General features: G+C 36.3%; 1 protein-coding gene across 10 annotated transcripts in view; it reads right to left on the bottom strand.

The window, feature by feature from the left end:
* QKI (QKI, KH domain containing RNA binding) overlaps positions 1-17,426 on the bottom strand; it is a 162,589-nt gene that overhangs the window by 58,194 nt on the left and 86,969 nt on the right. For 4 of the 10 annotated variants that reach the window (XM_075499100.1, XM_075499103.1, XM_075499099.1 and 1 more), the window contains exon 4: positions 11,939-11,989. The exons of the other annotated variants lie outside the window; for them this stretch is intronic. In XM_075499100.1, the coding sequence (XP_075355215.1) occupies positions 11,939-11,989 (51 nt within the window). The remainder of the gene's footprint in view (positions 1-11,938; positions 11,990-17,426) is intronic. 10 annotated transcript variants of the gene reach the window in all.

Below are 17,426 nucleotides of genomic sequence, written 5' to 3'. Positions count from 1 at the left end.
AGCTCACTTCACATTTAGAATTTCTGATCAAAGTTTTCTCCTATAGAAGCAACAGATCAATTGCGTAAATTAACCAGTCACATACTTACTGTTTTGAATGTCAGACAAGTTAGTATTATTTAGTATGTCTTTAATTATCCACTGTTACTGTAAACTAAGCCCCCTTCAAGGCAATTCTGGATTAAGAAGTGGGTATCTTCAGCTCACATTAAACTAGCCCGTAGCTGTCGAACACGTCAAAGGGCATTACTTAAAAAAAAATCTTTCAAGAACCATTCTGAAAAAAAATCTGATGGCATGAAACAGCCTAATGTTTAAATGCACAGAAGAGGATTCTGTTCTCTGTCTCAGAAACAGACTTTGTGCTCAGGAAACTTCAAACCAAGCGCCGCCCCAAGTTCAGATCTGCCCGGCAGTCAAAATGGTTCCTACATGCCCGAAACACCACACTGGATCTTTCTAAAGCTGTGGCTTCGCAGCACAACTGAGCTGATCCAATAACCATGGTCGGTCTGCTGACAAAAGAGGAAAGCCCCGTCACCGCCCAAGCCACCGCGCTCACACCCCGCCTGCTCTGCACGGTTATAGCTGGACAGTGAACTGCTCCAGAGAGCCGAGCCAGCAGAAAACTCCCCATCGCAAAGGGTAAGTTTCTGTGAAACAGGAAACAGGACTGAATCTCTCCAGGATTTTCTTCTTGCATGTTTGTCTCAAGCTGTGCCAGTGTGAGAAATGAGAGCAATGATTTGTGGAACAAGCTGTATTGTCGAGTGCTATCAAAACGTGTTAAGACTGAATCTTTCACTGTTTTGGGACGAAAGTAAAGAAGTTTTGTACACATGGGTATCCTCAGGGAAGACATGAGAATTTAGCTCATGAAATGCACAGCATAAACACAATACCTGGATATATTTGTTAAAGATTAATGCAATTGTTAATACTGATACTTAAAATTACCATGAAGTGTCATGTCAAACTTCACCTAGTCAGAGGAGTGAGGCTGTTCATTTTTCTGACTTTGGACTACAGGTAAGAGTTTTAACGTTTTAACTTTACCAGCATTCCAAAGTAGTAAACTTCATACAGAGACAGTTACACTGATATGCAACTATAATTTTATTCCCCTACAGGAAAGGGAATAAGCAGTACAAGGCATTTCACAATACTGTGATTATTTTCACACATTGACCACCGTTAATGCTATAATATCCGTAAACAAATATAAAATTCCCTCGAAGGAAAATGAATTACTAATAAAACCTGAATGCAACAGTATTCTTGATTCAGGGTTATCTTCAGACAGCTTTTTGAAAGAAAGTTCCTCCATATTCTGAATCTCAAGGTACAGAAGACATTTTTAAATGAAGGTTTAGATCAATAAAACCTAATCTGTGACAGCGGACACATTCTTCAGAGCATTCTCTAATCAGGAAATACAGACAGTAAGTTTATTTCAACTCATGACTCAAGTCCATTCATTAGCGGTCACTAATTAACTTCAAAATAACCTGCAACTGTTCTAACATCACTTCTGCATAAACCTATCTGCCTCTAAATTTATGAGCATTATTAATCACTATAAAGCTGATTCTGCTATTCAGCTTTAAACGGAGAAAGGCTGACAAAAGTAAGTATTCTTTCATCTACCTTAGTATCAAGCAGCACCTATATACCATATAGGTATACACACAGAAATTAAATTACTCAGTTTACAGAGTCTTAGCATACTTTAGAAGTTTTATTTTACTGATCATTAACAGGATGTTAAAAGCAAAACAGAAATTATATCCTGAATAGACCAGTTTTTATGAACTAGCTATTCCCCCCATGACCTACAAAGGTATTTCTTAAAGTAAGATCAAGATGTCAGTAACATATTTTACTATATAATACTATTAAATCTACTCTTTTAAGTACATGAAGATTCTTCTGTATATCTCAGTTTTTACTTGAGCATTATTCTAGTTGTATTATATGTTAATTTACCATTGTTATTTCTACCCAGAAGGAAGACCAGTACACCAAGGTACTAGCCTTGCTAACACATGCCTCTCTATTCCACCCGAAAACTTAGCAAGGGGTCTAAAACTCTGCTAAAGTACATGCTGAAAGGCAAAATAGTCTTAATTAAACTGAAAGTCTGATGCCTGTTTTTCATCTGGGATTCTCAAACTAGGAGAGCTGAAAGTGTTGACATCCAAAAGGACCTAATCTAATCTAATTTCCAAAGCTAACTCAAGGCATAGCAACTTCAAGAAAGTTGCTTTAAGAAAGAAGTTGCAACTCCTAGAAAATGCAATGTAACAGTCCAGCGGTTGGTACATCGGTCCAGGAAATGACAATCAAGATCCTAGTACTGCCTCAGCCAAAAATGCATCAACATCACCACGCTGATGTTCCAGGAGTGCCCTAACATCAGGCCAAAGAAAGGCAGAACAAGGCACTTTCCACTTCACCCTTTAAGAAAGCGCATCACTGCCCAGGAGGGGAGAAAAAATAATATGCACGAAGTGCTGGAGGCATCTCTAGCCCAATGATAAAGGACGTCACCAGGAGGTGGGTTCCTGTTCTTTTACTTAGGACTGGAGTTTTTTTGCAGTTGTGAATGACTGGGTAATAAATTGGGCACTTTGAGGAGAACCTTTATTTCCAACTTCAAGGTGAGCCCTGTTTCTCCTTTTTCCATTCATATGAAACTTTTACTTTCATCTGTGCAATGAACACAAAAGATGGAAAGCATCATCAGAGCCTGTGGTTTAACGACTTGGGAACTTACGGGAAATACCTGAGCTGTGGTTTCACATTTCTGAATACTTACTCTATTGTTTAAAGAAAAGTGCTACCACTACTCCTCAGCTGTATCTAAGGAAAAAAAGTGTTCACTGGTTTCTCAGTCTTCTAGTCTACACAGTACAGTACGCCTGAATATTTCTTTAGAGATTTTTTTTTAAAGTAGGTTAAAAAAACCCAAACAAACAAAAACAACCAACCCCAAAACACTGTTCTTGACTGCAATTTGGACTACCGTTTACAGCATACTGAATTGTGAACACTGCAATCAATATAGTATTAGTCACTACCACTTGTAAAAGTAAAAAACATAAACCAAAAGATATTTTTGTATTCAGTGGAGAACAAGATCTGCTCTTAGGCTGGTAGTATAACTTTATACTTTTTGAAACATTTTCTTTCCTCTTTTGAAGTACTACCATGTAACTTTCATCAACAGTAACTGCCCCAGATAACTGTGGCATCTGTCTTTACTGAATTTCAACCATTTTTATTTCTCTAATCCATGTTTTATTTCCTCTCTACCTTGCTTAGATTTGATTGCTGCTTTGCATAGCAAACCTGGTCAATGCATGGTCCTCAATAATTTGAGCTCAGTGTTAAATTGATCCATTTCTCAGTTAAGCTCATCTTCAAACACCTGTGCTCCAGCTCTTCTATGACAGCTCCACATGTAAGTGATGCTGAATGAACCATGAGGGTCAAGAAATAACAAAAGAAAACCACACTTTTCTTCAGGTGCTATTCCTGCTTAATCTAAGCCTGAATTCCAGCAATTCACACTCATTTATGTTGGAAGTCTAAGAAACAGACAAAGCTACATAAATTCCTACATAGTTTGTTAATTTTTTTTTTATAATTAGGAATAAATGACTGATTTTTTTTTTTATTTATTTCAGACTGAATTTACAGCACTGTAAAGAAAAGGAGGAGAAAGAAATACAAAGAGGAAAAAAATGTAATAGCTAAGTGACCTTTTGGAGCTATCAGAATAAAGCTGCTTACACCCTGCATTTTAATGCCAACATATCCACACTTCTACTTTCCTAATCTCAATTTGCCTATCACTTCCAGAGTCCAGTGATTTAGCCTCTGCTTGAAAATCCAACCATTTTGCTTTTAGTGTTTCCTCAAGGATGAGGTGCATATCTGCCTCATATATATATGAAAAATAAAAGATATATCAATAGGGATTCCTCTGCATAAATCTTGGTGAAGGTCTTAAGGGAGCATATTGTAAAGACAACTTTGTAAAATGACAATATATTCATGCCAACACTTCACTTTTTTTAGTTACAAAATAATTGTAAGCTTTTAAAAGAGAGTACTCCTCCCCATTTTCTCATGCTGTTAACATTTACAATAATACGTGATTACTGCGCTCCTTAACATCTTTTCAGAAACTGCTTAACGCTTAGCAAGAAAAGCAAAATTTCACTCACTCCAAATTTTTGCACAAAAGTATACAAAGATGTCACTACAGAACATTTTTAACAGAAACTCAGATTGAACATGTTAACATAACCTCAGTGTGCCAAGAAAAATTAAAAGTACCACCTCTTAACCCACAATGTAATAGACAAGTTTCAGATAGTTATAAAACTCTGCACAGAACTGCCAGCTAAATTTAAGAAAATCAAAAGGAAAACTCTTCCCTATTTCCCTCCCACGCCCGAAAACAACTGAAGTAAAAAATAACAGGTTCATAGTTTTTACTCTTCATATGCACGAAAAAGTTAAGTGACCTCTGTTTAAGAATATGAGCAGTTAGCACTGTTTCTTTAAAATCAGATGACTTGTAATGTAAAATAAAATTATTTTTAAAATAATATGTTGTTAGCTTTATTTTAGGACATTGTGATGTTTAGGTTTTTACTATTTGTCAAAGCAACAAAAATAAGAGACTCATGACTCAAACCAAACATACCTAGGTAGTAGTTAAGCTTTGAATAACTTTCCAAGCCATAAAGAAACTGTTCTTCCTCAGTGAAGTTTAAAAAAATTAAAAGAGATAAAACAAACATTCATCACTCCTGTTTTTTTAGATTGGTTCAGGGGCAGGTTGGGGAGGAGGAAGGGGAGTAACTTTAATACTTTAACCAGTGACACTTTGCCAATAGTACTTTACTGCTGGGCTACAAGAACGCAGCAAAATGCAGGAAAGAGGCCGTGCACAGAAAAGCAAAGCTGTTTTTACTGCCAGAGCCAGGCTGACAAGGTCGCAGGGCCAGAGCTTTACCTCAAAACCTGTACTTTGCACTGCTTGGGAATAGCTCTTTCTTTCCTGGATAAATGTGTAAGTTAACAATAACTGTGAGTTTTGGCAAGAACATGCACAGTCAGACTGCAAAAAACAGGGTGGTGGAGTAATCGATGCTACAACAGATCTCATGCATAAGCTGAAGTGCTTTGTGGAATCCCGACCTTAATGAAAAAAAGGGTATCAGCATCGATATGATTACACCTAATATTTTTCTTATTTCCCCTTTTTTATTTCAATCCTTGGGATGAATCTGCCTTGAAGATTTCCTCAAAGGTGCATAATGAAGAGCAGGTGTCTGAATCACTCCTGCTTCCTGTAGGTCTGCAGGAATGGCAAAAAGATTCAAGTGCCTAGGCAGCTAAATGCTATCCTGAATAATTAGATTCAAATCACCTCTTATGCCAACAAGAAAATGTAGCGCTAAACATAAACCAAACTTTTTCATAAGTGGTTGCTTAAATGAATATTGCCAGCTTTAGACACAATGTCTGTGCTTATAATTAGAACACTGATGCTTACACAGTCACCTCAGAGAAAGAAACTCTCCCAAATCACAAGTCAGAACTATTCTGAGTTTTCTTGTATGGAAGGGTTTCTTCCACAGACTTCAGTTCAACAACAGCGCTGAAACGGTAACTGCTCACTCCCACCAAAACAAGCGGCTCCATTCCTTTCTCCCTCCTCTCGGCTGCCTGCAGAGTTCTTCCCTCTCTTTGCACCAGCAACTGCTCTTACTGGGCCCTTCTAGAGCCAGTTTAACACAGCAGCAAACTACTGCTGTCAGATTAGGTTTTGCCTGTTTAGCAAGCTGAACTGGCTCAGTGACACATCCCACAAGTAGCACAAAGGAGGGCACAGGCATATCCTTCTGTAGGAAGCTGCCAGCTGTCAGTCACAGCTTCAGCAGACTGCACAGCCAGCCCAGTCGCTCCCCGGCCACACCAAACCACTCACAACAGGGGGTGAGGATGAGGGAGCCCCATGCTCTGACTGCCTGACTTGCAACTCTGTGGACATACGGGTACTTATCAGTGCTGCTCAGGTCAAATGTAATTTTACTATAATAGATAAATTGCTATTTAAAAGTCAAGTATTCTGAAAACTCAGTTGCCACTCACCTCAAGTTAAGCACGCAAAGCAATCAACATTTTCCACTTTGAAATGTTATATCTCAGTTGCTTACCTCAGAAATGAACATACTATGTCCCATTTATTTAAATAAGGGTGTGGCAAAGAAAAAAAAACAGTCACTCACAGCATAGTGATCAACTCCAAGGAAAAGTTCATTGATACAAAAAGGTCGTAACTAGCAACCTTAATTCTAGCATCTTCTAATTTGAATTTGCAGTCTCAAAGCTCTTCTTAAAAATGTGTAATTTCACAGGAGACATCAGCTGGGTTTCAGTGGCCTTGTTTCCCTGCTCATCATACAGTAGCACTAATGCTGCTTTATTACATAAGGCTTTAAAAAAAAAAAAAAAAAAAAAAAACCAAAAAACAAACCAACAAACCAAAGCCTTTTGTAATCGCTTAGGAGTGCTTTCCACTAACGAATTATATAATTAATATGTCGCTCAGTTATTTGCTCTCTCTCATTTCTTTACACAGTGATTTCTCCCACAGTACTAAGTTCTGGAATTTTCAGATTTACAGAAGCCTTAGAAGGATGCCTTGCATTTTGATTAGAGAGGACTGAGACCAGAAACGATGCTCAAAGTTAATTCTGCAGTCAGCAGGCCTTGTGAAACTCTATTACAGAAGGGCTTTATCTTAGTGACCAGGTACTGTTAAGCAGATGACCACCCATGGTTCTTACCCCACTGCTTAGACGGTGGCTTGCTCTGCTCTAAATAATGGCCCCTCCTCTACAGTCCGGGGGTCTTCTGGAGAAGATAAACAGTCAAATTCACTGACCAACGTAACAAACTCATTTTCCATAGAATATTGTTGTTAAACAGACCTTATGCTACAGGTGGCATAAATTCACAGCGTGTTACCAAATATATTGTGTTGTCCAGACAGGGTAAGAAGTTCTTCACCAGTTGGAAACAACTGAAAAGCTAAATTTCAGGGTCACTCTAATCCATATACTAACTGATTTGCTCCACAGCTAGAAAGCTCCCCATTTAATTGCAATGTTTTTATTCAGGTTGAGCCTCCATTCATACATGTTTTCTGAGGTGGGGTTTTTTTTGTTTGTTTTTTTTGTTTGTTTGTTTGTTTGTTTTGGGAGTTTTTGGTTTTTTGTTTTTGGGTTTTTTGTTTTTTTTTTTTTTTTTTTTTTTTTTAAGGAATGGGCCATGTGAGCTTCGTGTTGTCTGCTTTGGATTCATATTATGGTAATACTTCTAAGCAGTGCATAAATAATAGTGTAGTATTTTGTTGTCCATGATTTATTCAACTTTTTCTTCAATGGTGACCCACAATCAGTAGTACAGTACTGAGCAGAACAATGTAGCATGTCTATAGCATTTTATATAGCATTACTGCTAAGACTGTTAGATTTTAACACATTTAATAATAACTGTCTAGCCTCGTATTTTATCTCCATTCTCTTTTTTTTTTTTTGCTAAGCTATTAAAACAGCAAGTTTACTCTAAAACTATAGTAATTTAATCTTATGGTGATTACACAAGCATATATCATCTTTGGTTTTTAATCATTTTACTCCCTCCTCCTGAAATAGTGCCATTCTTTCCTTATTTACTCAGTTGTAACAATTAAAAATCAAATTTATTTGTAAACAAATAACCCAGCCAACAGTTCAAGACAAACAGAAATTAACAGGCAAGATACTAATGTAAATTAAATAAAACTAACTTCTATTTTAAAAATAAAACAAAATTTTGTTATAGAGAATACAGAAAACTCCCCAAATGTCACTGAGCACAGAACTGACAATAAATATTAGCTAATGAACAAGTTGAGTCCTTGAAAGAATTCAGAACTACTGCCTCAAATGATCTCAGCACACAAACTTTCCATTTATTTATGACTGAAACCTTGCACACAGTCTGTAATTATATCGTTTTATTGCAGCAGTTGCCTCAAATCCTTGTTACAATTATATGGGATTTGACACACCCAAGTTACCACCTAGATAACTCAAAGTGTGACCACTGTTCCAAACCTTCTTCATGACCAATTTCATGGAACAACTCCATTGATTATGACTGCAGAATGAGGGGTATCCAGCAGTCTTCTCAAGGCTAGATGAAAATGTAGTAATAGTCATGCCAGTTAAAGACTGTATAGCTGAGTGCCAGCTTGGCACTGGTATTAAGTGGCTCTTAAGAATACCACTGATAATATATTAGGGAAGGCTTTCCTACAGTACAGAGATGATGGATCTTCAGGATTGGTATCCTCCTTTACCTCTCAGGTGACATCAATCCAGTGACAGGGAAAAAAAATACATCAGTAAGCCAGCAGGTAGTTCCCTTCAGCAGTACTACTTTAGTGATTCATAGGAATTAGAAAATTGCAATGCATCAGTACTCTCTGGTGGCTTTCACAGAGAGCTCTCTGGTCCTTCACTGCATCTGTCCTTAAGGTCACGGTCTGGAATTCTTTATTAACTTTCTACACTTAATGAGCTGAAAACCACACGTTTTTCAGTTCATTTAAAATACTATACACTACCATCAGTTCTTTTTATAGCATGTGTACAACACATTTACAATAAAAACCTTATGAAAATATTTAATAGGAAAAAGTAATTTTAAGTGGAATTATTGAAATAACATTTCTGTAAAGGAGTAATTATGAAAAAATATTTCTGACCACTTTTTAAACTTGGAAATAAAGTGTAATAAAACCCTTGCTCATTACATAAACACAAAAGAAAGTGAAAGCTATTCATAATTTTAATTCAAAGTCAAATATCACAATATTTACATTGCATACATGTATACTGGTCTTAGGAGAGAATGTCTACATATGCATCCTTCAAGATCACATTCAATTAGCAGTCCTACAACTGCTGTTTAGGAAACATTATCATCCTTCCAAAAAGACATCCAGTTTCACATGAACTTTTTGAATCCACAAGTTTTGGTAAAAAGTGCAAAAAAATGCATCAAAGGAATGTAACTTAAAAAAAAAATCTCATTAAATAGTGAATCTGCTGACATTTTAATTTGCAAGATTTTGAATAAAACTGAGTGCGCAAACTGAATAAAAACTACAATTAACCAAATTATCACAGCCCCATTGCAAGTCCCTGTAACGTGAAAAATTAAGACTTATTTAATTATGCAAAATTTCAAGTTCTGCTTCTTCACCACAGTGCTCAAAGAGAAGCATGGGTAGATCTAGCCACTTCCCTCAGCTAAACAAATATATTAATGAAGAGAGAAATATCATGAATAAATACTGGACAGATTAAAAGAACCAAACAGAATGTCATTACAGTATGAAGCCACAGAAGCAAAGTAAATCCTTGATGGGTTGACCAAGTCTGAAGACATTTAAAGTGAGTAATTTTTAATAGGTTCCAGTACATTATCAGAAACATTCAAAGAGTTATTAAAAAAATTAACTGCTTGTACTCTTCAGAAGACAAGTTCCAAACTTGTTTTGTTAAAATGTCCATTATATACGGTTTTAGATTGCATGCTTATCTGCCCACACCAAGATCAAACCAAAGTTTTACAGTTTAAATTAATATACTTCTGAATAACAAAAGTTGAAGTAAGATGGTATGGCTTGGGAGAAAAGGTCATTATGTGCATGCCTTTCTTACATTCTACAATGGTTTCATCCATCTTAGAAAATAAGACAGCATTGTGCATGAATTGAGGACAAAAATAATTACACGCTCTGCTCAAATCCCGGAGAGATAGCTAGAAGAAAGGTGGCTTCCTTCATTCTAAACGTTTCCTACTCTTCAGGAAAGCACAAGCATAATCCCTTTGTTCAAAATGCATTTCCAACAGATGACAAAGACTGACCACCAACTGACAGGCGCTGACCTCCCACTTACTGACTTGGCCAGTTTCTTTTTCCCCTCCTCTCCCTTCTCAAACTGGCACAGGTATTAATTTGGGTCAATACACCTTGTTACTCTACCAAAATTTTTTATCTCACTGAACTATACTCTCACATCAGATGGCCAAAATCTAGCTTCTTTCCTGTCCCCATTGTAACCCTCTAACATGGAATAGCACGTTTCCCCCCACCTCCCAAAAGAGAACTTGAGCAAAATTGTCCCAAATACATGTAATCGTATATTGTTATGAAATCATGCAAACTGTCTCGTTTTATTGATGATAAGAAAAAGGAAGGTCCAAAAAAAAAAAAACCTACTTTCCTAACTGATTAGGTTTGAAGAAGGTTCTTTACAAAGCATTCAAAGAAAATGTGGTAAGAATTAACAGCATCAGCACACTACTTGTCATTAATATTCTCCATGTTACAATTGTAGGCTGTCAACAAAATTAAAACATCTCTAAGTATTTACTATTACATTTTAATCTTTGCACTGTATTATGACTTAATAATTAATCCAGATGTGTCACAAATGAACTTCACTACTGTCAAACAGGAAAAAGATGCCAAAAACACTGAAAAATTCCAGCCCTTCCCAAACCCCAGCTCTGATGTTTCAAAGAATTTAGAAGCCAAGTGTACAGTTTCACAACGTTACTTCCCAGTTCTCAGTTAGCACCCATTCACAGTCAAAAAATTCTGGTCTGTTTCAGATGTCTGCATCTCTAAATAAGAAAATTAAACACAGCAAAAAGTTCATTAGTGGTAGAGAGAACAGGTATTTCAAGCCTGTATGTTCCATATCGTGTGTCTAAAAAACGAGTTGACGACTCTGCATTTATCATCTGAAGATATAAAAGGCGTCATCTCCACAGCATACCAAGAAGCCAGTCATCCAGCTCAACTAATTCAAGAACAATTTCTGTATTTTGCCTAAAGCCTGTAGTCCCACAACAGTTTAAGCTATTGTAAGTCGGCGCTGCTAGTCCCACCTTTACGTACTGAAGTGCTTGCGATCCAGTTCATGGTTCTCAAAAGCAACAGCAAGTTTCCAGCTTTAGTTTTCAGCTGGCTTAGCACTGAAGCAGGTCATCATAGTCATTTAAATCACCAGTAACTGTCACAAGGAAGGGAGAAAGTATGCCTAGCCAGGGCTGTGCAAGTGGTACTGAACAGCAAGAGCTGACTTAAATTGTCTTAAGAGTAGCCCTGGAACTGCAGCCTGAGATACCTAAAGGAGTCAAATTTCCTGATGAGCAGTAGCATTCAGAGGCTGACTGATTTTAAAAACTTCAGCAATACAGATGGATAGTTCCTTCCTGTACCTCCAACACAGCCTTCAGAAAAGAGCAAAAATACTAATTTAAGAACACAAGTGAGACCTTCAGGGGAAACACAACAAGAGCTCTCAGAAATGTCCCCACCACAGAAATAATTACAGGTTTAGACCCAGAACATAAGAGGTTGTTGAATTGCCCTTAGTGAGAATGCTGAAGAGCTGATTTGAACACCAGCAGTTGGAGGTAGCAAATATTAGCCACTTTAAAAAAAAAAAAAAAAAGACAGACAATCACTATGATGAACCAACACAATTTACATTCTGAAGATAGGTTCAAAAGAAAAAGTTTCAACAGCTATTATCACAAAAACCTTACTAATACTAAATTTGTATATTTTTTACACCAATTATGTATTGCAACAGCATGTAACTGATGTGAAGCCTTTCAATAATCAATAAAAGCTTAAATATATTTTTCCTCACATCAAGCATACAAAACAAATTCACCATTTAGGGAAGGGGGGGTTGAGATTCTTTTTCAACTAGGGTCTCCTCAAATTATAGGTGATTTGCAAAAGCTTACTGGAATGTTTACAAGAAGTAAAACATTTACTTGCCTCTACCTCCAAAACTGCTGGATCATGGTTGTCTCTGCTCTTAAAGGAGACCTGAAAAGCAAAAAAAAATTGGGCTTGTGCCCTATTTTGCTTCTTTAAGATGTTTAAAAGAGGTATGAAGAGTTGGAAGTAGGGTTTTTATTTTATCCTGTGATGGACACAATTTATTCCTTCTTGTTTACACTTGAGATTTAAATCCATACACTTGAGATTTAAATCCATTTAAAGCCATAATATAACACCACCTAGTTAAGGGAAAACAATGCAAGAATCAACAGAAGCTAAGTCACAGAAGAAAGAACAAACTTTGGTCTTCTTCCCCTCACCCCCACCCTCCTTCAAGTTCTCCTTTGAGTGATGAATAGCAGAAAATCTCTTTCCAGAGTAAGCATTCCTACACTATCACTACTGGTGATTTGCACACAGTTTTATGAATCAACATTATACATGCTAAACAAAACCACCAAAAAAAAAAAAAAAGGAAAAAAAAATCAGAAATTTGATTGAGGTTGTATTTTAAAATTTTAAGATAAAAAGCAATTGGACAAAAAAGCTCAAGTCCTTTTCAGGGCCTCTTTATGTTTCAAAATAGCAAAATAAGTAGAAAAACAATTTTGAGAAGTTCTTTGCAAATGAGGAAGAATGAAAAAACCCATGAGCTGGCTAGCTATAAAAGGGAGACAAACATGACTTTCTCTACCATTACTAACATGCCTGTAAGACAGTTTGTATGTATGCTATAGTGATGCAGTTATCAGAACATAAAAGCTGCTGCAATGGTTCTTCTAAAAAATAGTGCATTTCATCTGATAGCATGAGGCTAACTTAAAAAAAAAAAAGTCAAGTTCATACCAGATGCACATGAGCAAAGAGGATAGTTTATTTTAACTAATACCCATTACTGTGGGGCAACCATAATAGCTCATTAATTTTAAGCTAGATGGGATGGTACCATGTAATACGTTCAAAAAATGGTTTAAAGCCCCTTCTCTATTCCTTCCACCCACACTTCAACTATGTAATTACTATATATGAAAGAGGAAAGTCCAATTTTTTTGGTAAATAGGGAAGTTAAAAAGGTTGCTTATGAAAAACATGCAATCGTCAAGAAAAACAAAAGCAGGATGCCTAAAAATGAGAAAAATACATCCAAAGTACATACTTAAAACACTATTACGAGAAGTTATGTTGTCTTCAAATTATGAATCACAGATAAACTATGCTCAACCAGTAAAGGAAGTTAAGTCAGATCAGTGAACTGGCTGAAGTTCCTCATCATGACATACATGGAATGTGATCTTGCTGAAATGCTAAACCAGCATTAGACAGCCTCAACACCCTTCTCTAACAAAAGAGGCTTTTATTTTGATATCCTCAGATAGGAACACCTGGTGACACAAGGTACAGTTTAATAAGTATTTCTTTCAGGGACAGCACTGGCTTAAGCAACTTACTCAGGTAAGGTGAATTCTGCACAAGAGTAGGCCAAAGACCTGCACATCTTTACCCTAGGTCTGTTCAACTTAGCTCTCTGTGTATTACCAACAATTATAATGTTACTTCTCCAGTTGCAACAAACAGCAGGCACTGATTCAAACAGTACTGGCAATGAATTGAATGCTCCAGTCGCGTAATTCAAAGGTGGGTGGTTTTGGTTTGTTGTTTTGGGGGTTGTTTTTTGTTTTTTGTTTGTTTGGGGTTTTTTTGTTTTTTTTTTTTTTTTTTTTTTTTGGGGGGGGGGGGTGTGCTTTTTTTGTTTGTTTGGTTTGGTTTGGTTTCTGGAGGGAGGTGTTAGGTTTTGTTGTTGGGGGGGGGGGATATCAGGGTGGTGGGGTTTTTTTCCTTTCACAGATGAACTATAAGCAGAGAATGGAATTAAAAAAAAGGGAAGAATTTCATCTTTCTTTAAAATATTAAAAATAAAGTATTATAAAATAAGTCAAAATTAAGAAAATCAAGTTTAGTTCAGAAGAGTAACTTAGAAGTCTACAAAGCATAAGATTCCAGGATCATACACAAGATTCCTGTTTCGAAGCTATGAAGAAAAAATTCACAAAATTATACTGTTTTCTCCTTTCTGTGGAACAAGAATCCTTTTAATCAAAAACTTCTTACTTTACTGGGTGAAATTAATGGTGAAATAGCAAACTAGGAGTTAAAGTAAAAACACTTTAATGCAGACACTCATGTATCTCTCATCATGGAATGTGAAGGTGAAGTTTAACTCTGCAAGTTAAGTTTATTTAACAACCAGCTATCACTGAAAATAGTGGTCCTGACTCTGCTGCTTCCCCTGAGCTGCCCCTGCTGCTTAGACAATTGTGCAGAGGCCAATTTAAGAAACTCACAAACTCAATTTATTCCTGAGGATGCACATGATATACTGGGAACAGATGTCCTAAGGCTTTTAATGGCAACTGACCATTAGATCAATCCAAACATAGTGCCATTACCACTCACAGGAAACCTTCAATAATTTGTGATAGCAAGAAGATTTTGTCCTTTGAGGACTACTAATATGATTAACTTAAAGAGCTCAGGCATTACTCTGCTTAAGAGCGTGCAAGCCTCTTCAATCCTGCATAATTTGACGAAAATGTAAGTAAAGACCCTTTGAGTTAAATTCTGATTTAAGGACATCTGTGGTTATTTATATTGTGTTGAATTCACTTTAAGATTACCAAACGTACCAATGACACAAAAATATCTTACTTTTTTTAGTAATGTTTTTAATATTCTTTTTACTATGCAATATATCCTACCCATACAACTATTTATCTTGATGCCCCTCCTACCTATGCAACTATTTCATACAGAGCATTAAATCCCATTTAAATATTATGGAACAGAATAAGTGACTAGCAGACTTTTGAAAAGAACTGAGAATTAAATCAAAGTATCCCAACTACCAGTTTCAATGCTATTCTCCACAGTAACACACAGTAATCTAAAAGAAATTTATCTTCTGCTGTAATTTACAAACAATGCCTAGACCACATACTCAAAGGTCTTGCTGCAAAACCATATGGTCTCACAGGAAAAGGCACCTTCAATAAAACATGCTCAGAAAAGTCAGAAAAAATTATTAGAAAAAGCTGCTGCTATAATTTTTTTTCCTCTGTTAGTAAAGCATGTTTTAAGTATTTAACAAACTACAGTAATACTCAACAAGAGTAAAAACAAAGTTTTCAGTGCACGGCGCGCTCAGCCAAGTGTACACAGTATAACCTCCATATCCTCCCTGTTCCACCCCCAACCCTTACCGCGCAGGCCGGGTTAATAAGACATATCCTGCTTTTGTAAGTAGAACGTCCCATTCTCGTAATGGGGATAATAAAGTCTGAAACCAACTACAATAAAATTTTAGTGACTAAACTGACTTCGTAGACAATATACAACTATTTAACACACCAGCGTTCACGCTCCACAAGGCAAGAAAGGGCTACGCTGCAGTTGCAGTGTATGGAAAGTAAAAAGTAGGCATACCTTGTCTTCTATGAAGAAGTTAAAACAGATCAACAGGATAAAATACACAGACAAATCAATGAATGAACAAAGCACTTAAAAAAAAAAAGGTGTCATCTTTGACACATTAGGTGCCTCAAAATGAGGTGTGAAGTGTTTTTATTTGGGCACTTAAATATATATAAACTGTTTTAACAGCTTTCTCTAACATAATACAACATGCAGGACAACTTACCTATTAGAGTTTTAACACACTGCCCCATCTTAGGCAGGAGGTGTTATTCCAATTCTTTACTCTAAAGATACCAACAAATAAACTCTTAAATCTGATAATCAAATAGTACATAAAAATGTCACACACAAAGATTCAAAAACACAGGCATGCAAACAGTTTTTCCCAATATACATATATAAGTATAGGCACTAAGACAATAAAGAATTAAACTAAGAAATAAGGTTTGCACTGTATGTATTCACCAAGAGTCCAACCAGCAGCTGAATTAACTCTGAATACGCACATAACATCTGAAACTCCAGGCACAGAAATAACTAGTACACAGCTCCCTACTGAGCTTTTCATTTGTGCATTTCAAATGTTTCCCTTCCATAAGGGCATAAGCATGGGGTTTTTGTGGAATGTAGTCAACCATAGAGTCCTGTTAGCTAAGTCATCCCAGGATACTGAAATCCATGCATTCCACAAGTTCTGTATGTCCTAATATTCACCCCCACCTCCAAGTAATTACATAGGTCTTAACACTATAACCACTATAACGGCTGATATGAAGACAGAGTGAACAGGCTACAGTTCAAAGAAGTGGTAAAACACCCAGTTTGACACATCTGAAGATTACTCTTCTCACTTGCAGAAAGCAAGAAACTGTTTATCATGATAGAAAATGTATTTGTAAAAATCACAGATAAATCAGCATTTATGAACACATCTAGGGAAAAAAAAAAAAGCCTTCTGCTACTGTTGTCACTATTTTGTGGATACTTAATACCTTGTTCTCAGTTTCCTCCTGATCTCTCAGGCCTGATCTTGTTCATCTCATCAAACTTGCTGCAGAATTTAATTTCCTGTTGCCTATTAGTGTGATCATGCCTCACTTCCTTTTTTCTCTTTAAAAATCCTTGAAGACAGTCTCAAATTTGCTGCACAAGTGAACATACTTTACTTCTTTTCTTAAAACAAACAAAAAAGTCTCCAAAACCCCTGCTAAGCCTGTTTAAACTAAGAAGATTTTCTAAGGTAAGTTAAGGCCAGCAACAAGACACACAACAAAAGCCCAGTACTCTAATCATTAAAACTTGTTGCTGAATACTCTTCTTGAGTTCAGGATTAATGAGGCATTGGCTACTATAGAAGTGCCCTATGCACAGTATGACCAAAGCAATAGAACTTAATATTAAAAAACAAACAAAAAAAAATCTACACAATTAAAATTTGAGTTATCCAAGATTACATATAGCCAAACCCTAGTGGAGCCCCAAAATTTTAGCTTGATCCTCACCAATAAACTATTTTCATTTTCGCATATAGGAATATATGTATGAAGTCCATGATGCACAAAGCCAGATATGGGTGAAAAAACCCTTAAATTCAACCTGATAGTAGAATTGTTACATACTTCAGTAGTATACACACACAATATATATAGGGAGAATGAAAGCTTTTGTGATTTATATAAAACTTTGATAAATTAAGAGTTCCATTATATCATATTGAAATTTTATTCAGTACATCTTACTCTTATCCCTCGTTTTATACCTAAGCCTAACACCAAGTCATTTTTTTTCTGATTTCAGAGACTTTGACCAGAAGGAGTCATCATGATGATCTAATCTGGCCTCCAATATATCATAGGCCATTACTTTTCAAAAGAAAAAGAACTGCTCTGACAGTAATTATTACAAATTGGTTTAGAGCATATCCAAGGTCATCATAACTTGACTCTGCTAATACATGAAATTGAAGTTTGTTTCTAGATGGATTCTTCACATTTTCTTGAAGAGAATTCTG

The sequence above is a fragment of the Mycteria americana genome, chromosome 3 (genome assembly GCF_035582795.1).
Source record: "Mycteria americana isolate JAX WOST 10 ecotype Jacksonville Zoo and Gardens chromosome 3, USCA_MyAme_1.0, whole genome shotgun sequence".
In the NCBI taxonomy this organism is placed as follows: domain Eukaryota; kingdom Metazoa; phylum Chordata; class Aves; order Ciconiiformes; family Ciconiidae; genus Mycteria; species Mycteria americana.
This window is presented reverse-complemented; position numbering and strand designations above follow the sequence as displayed.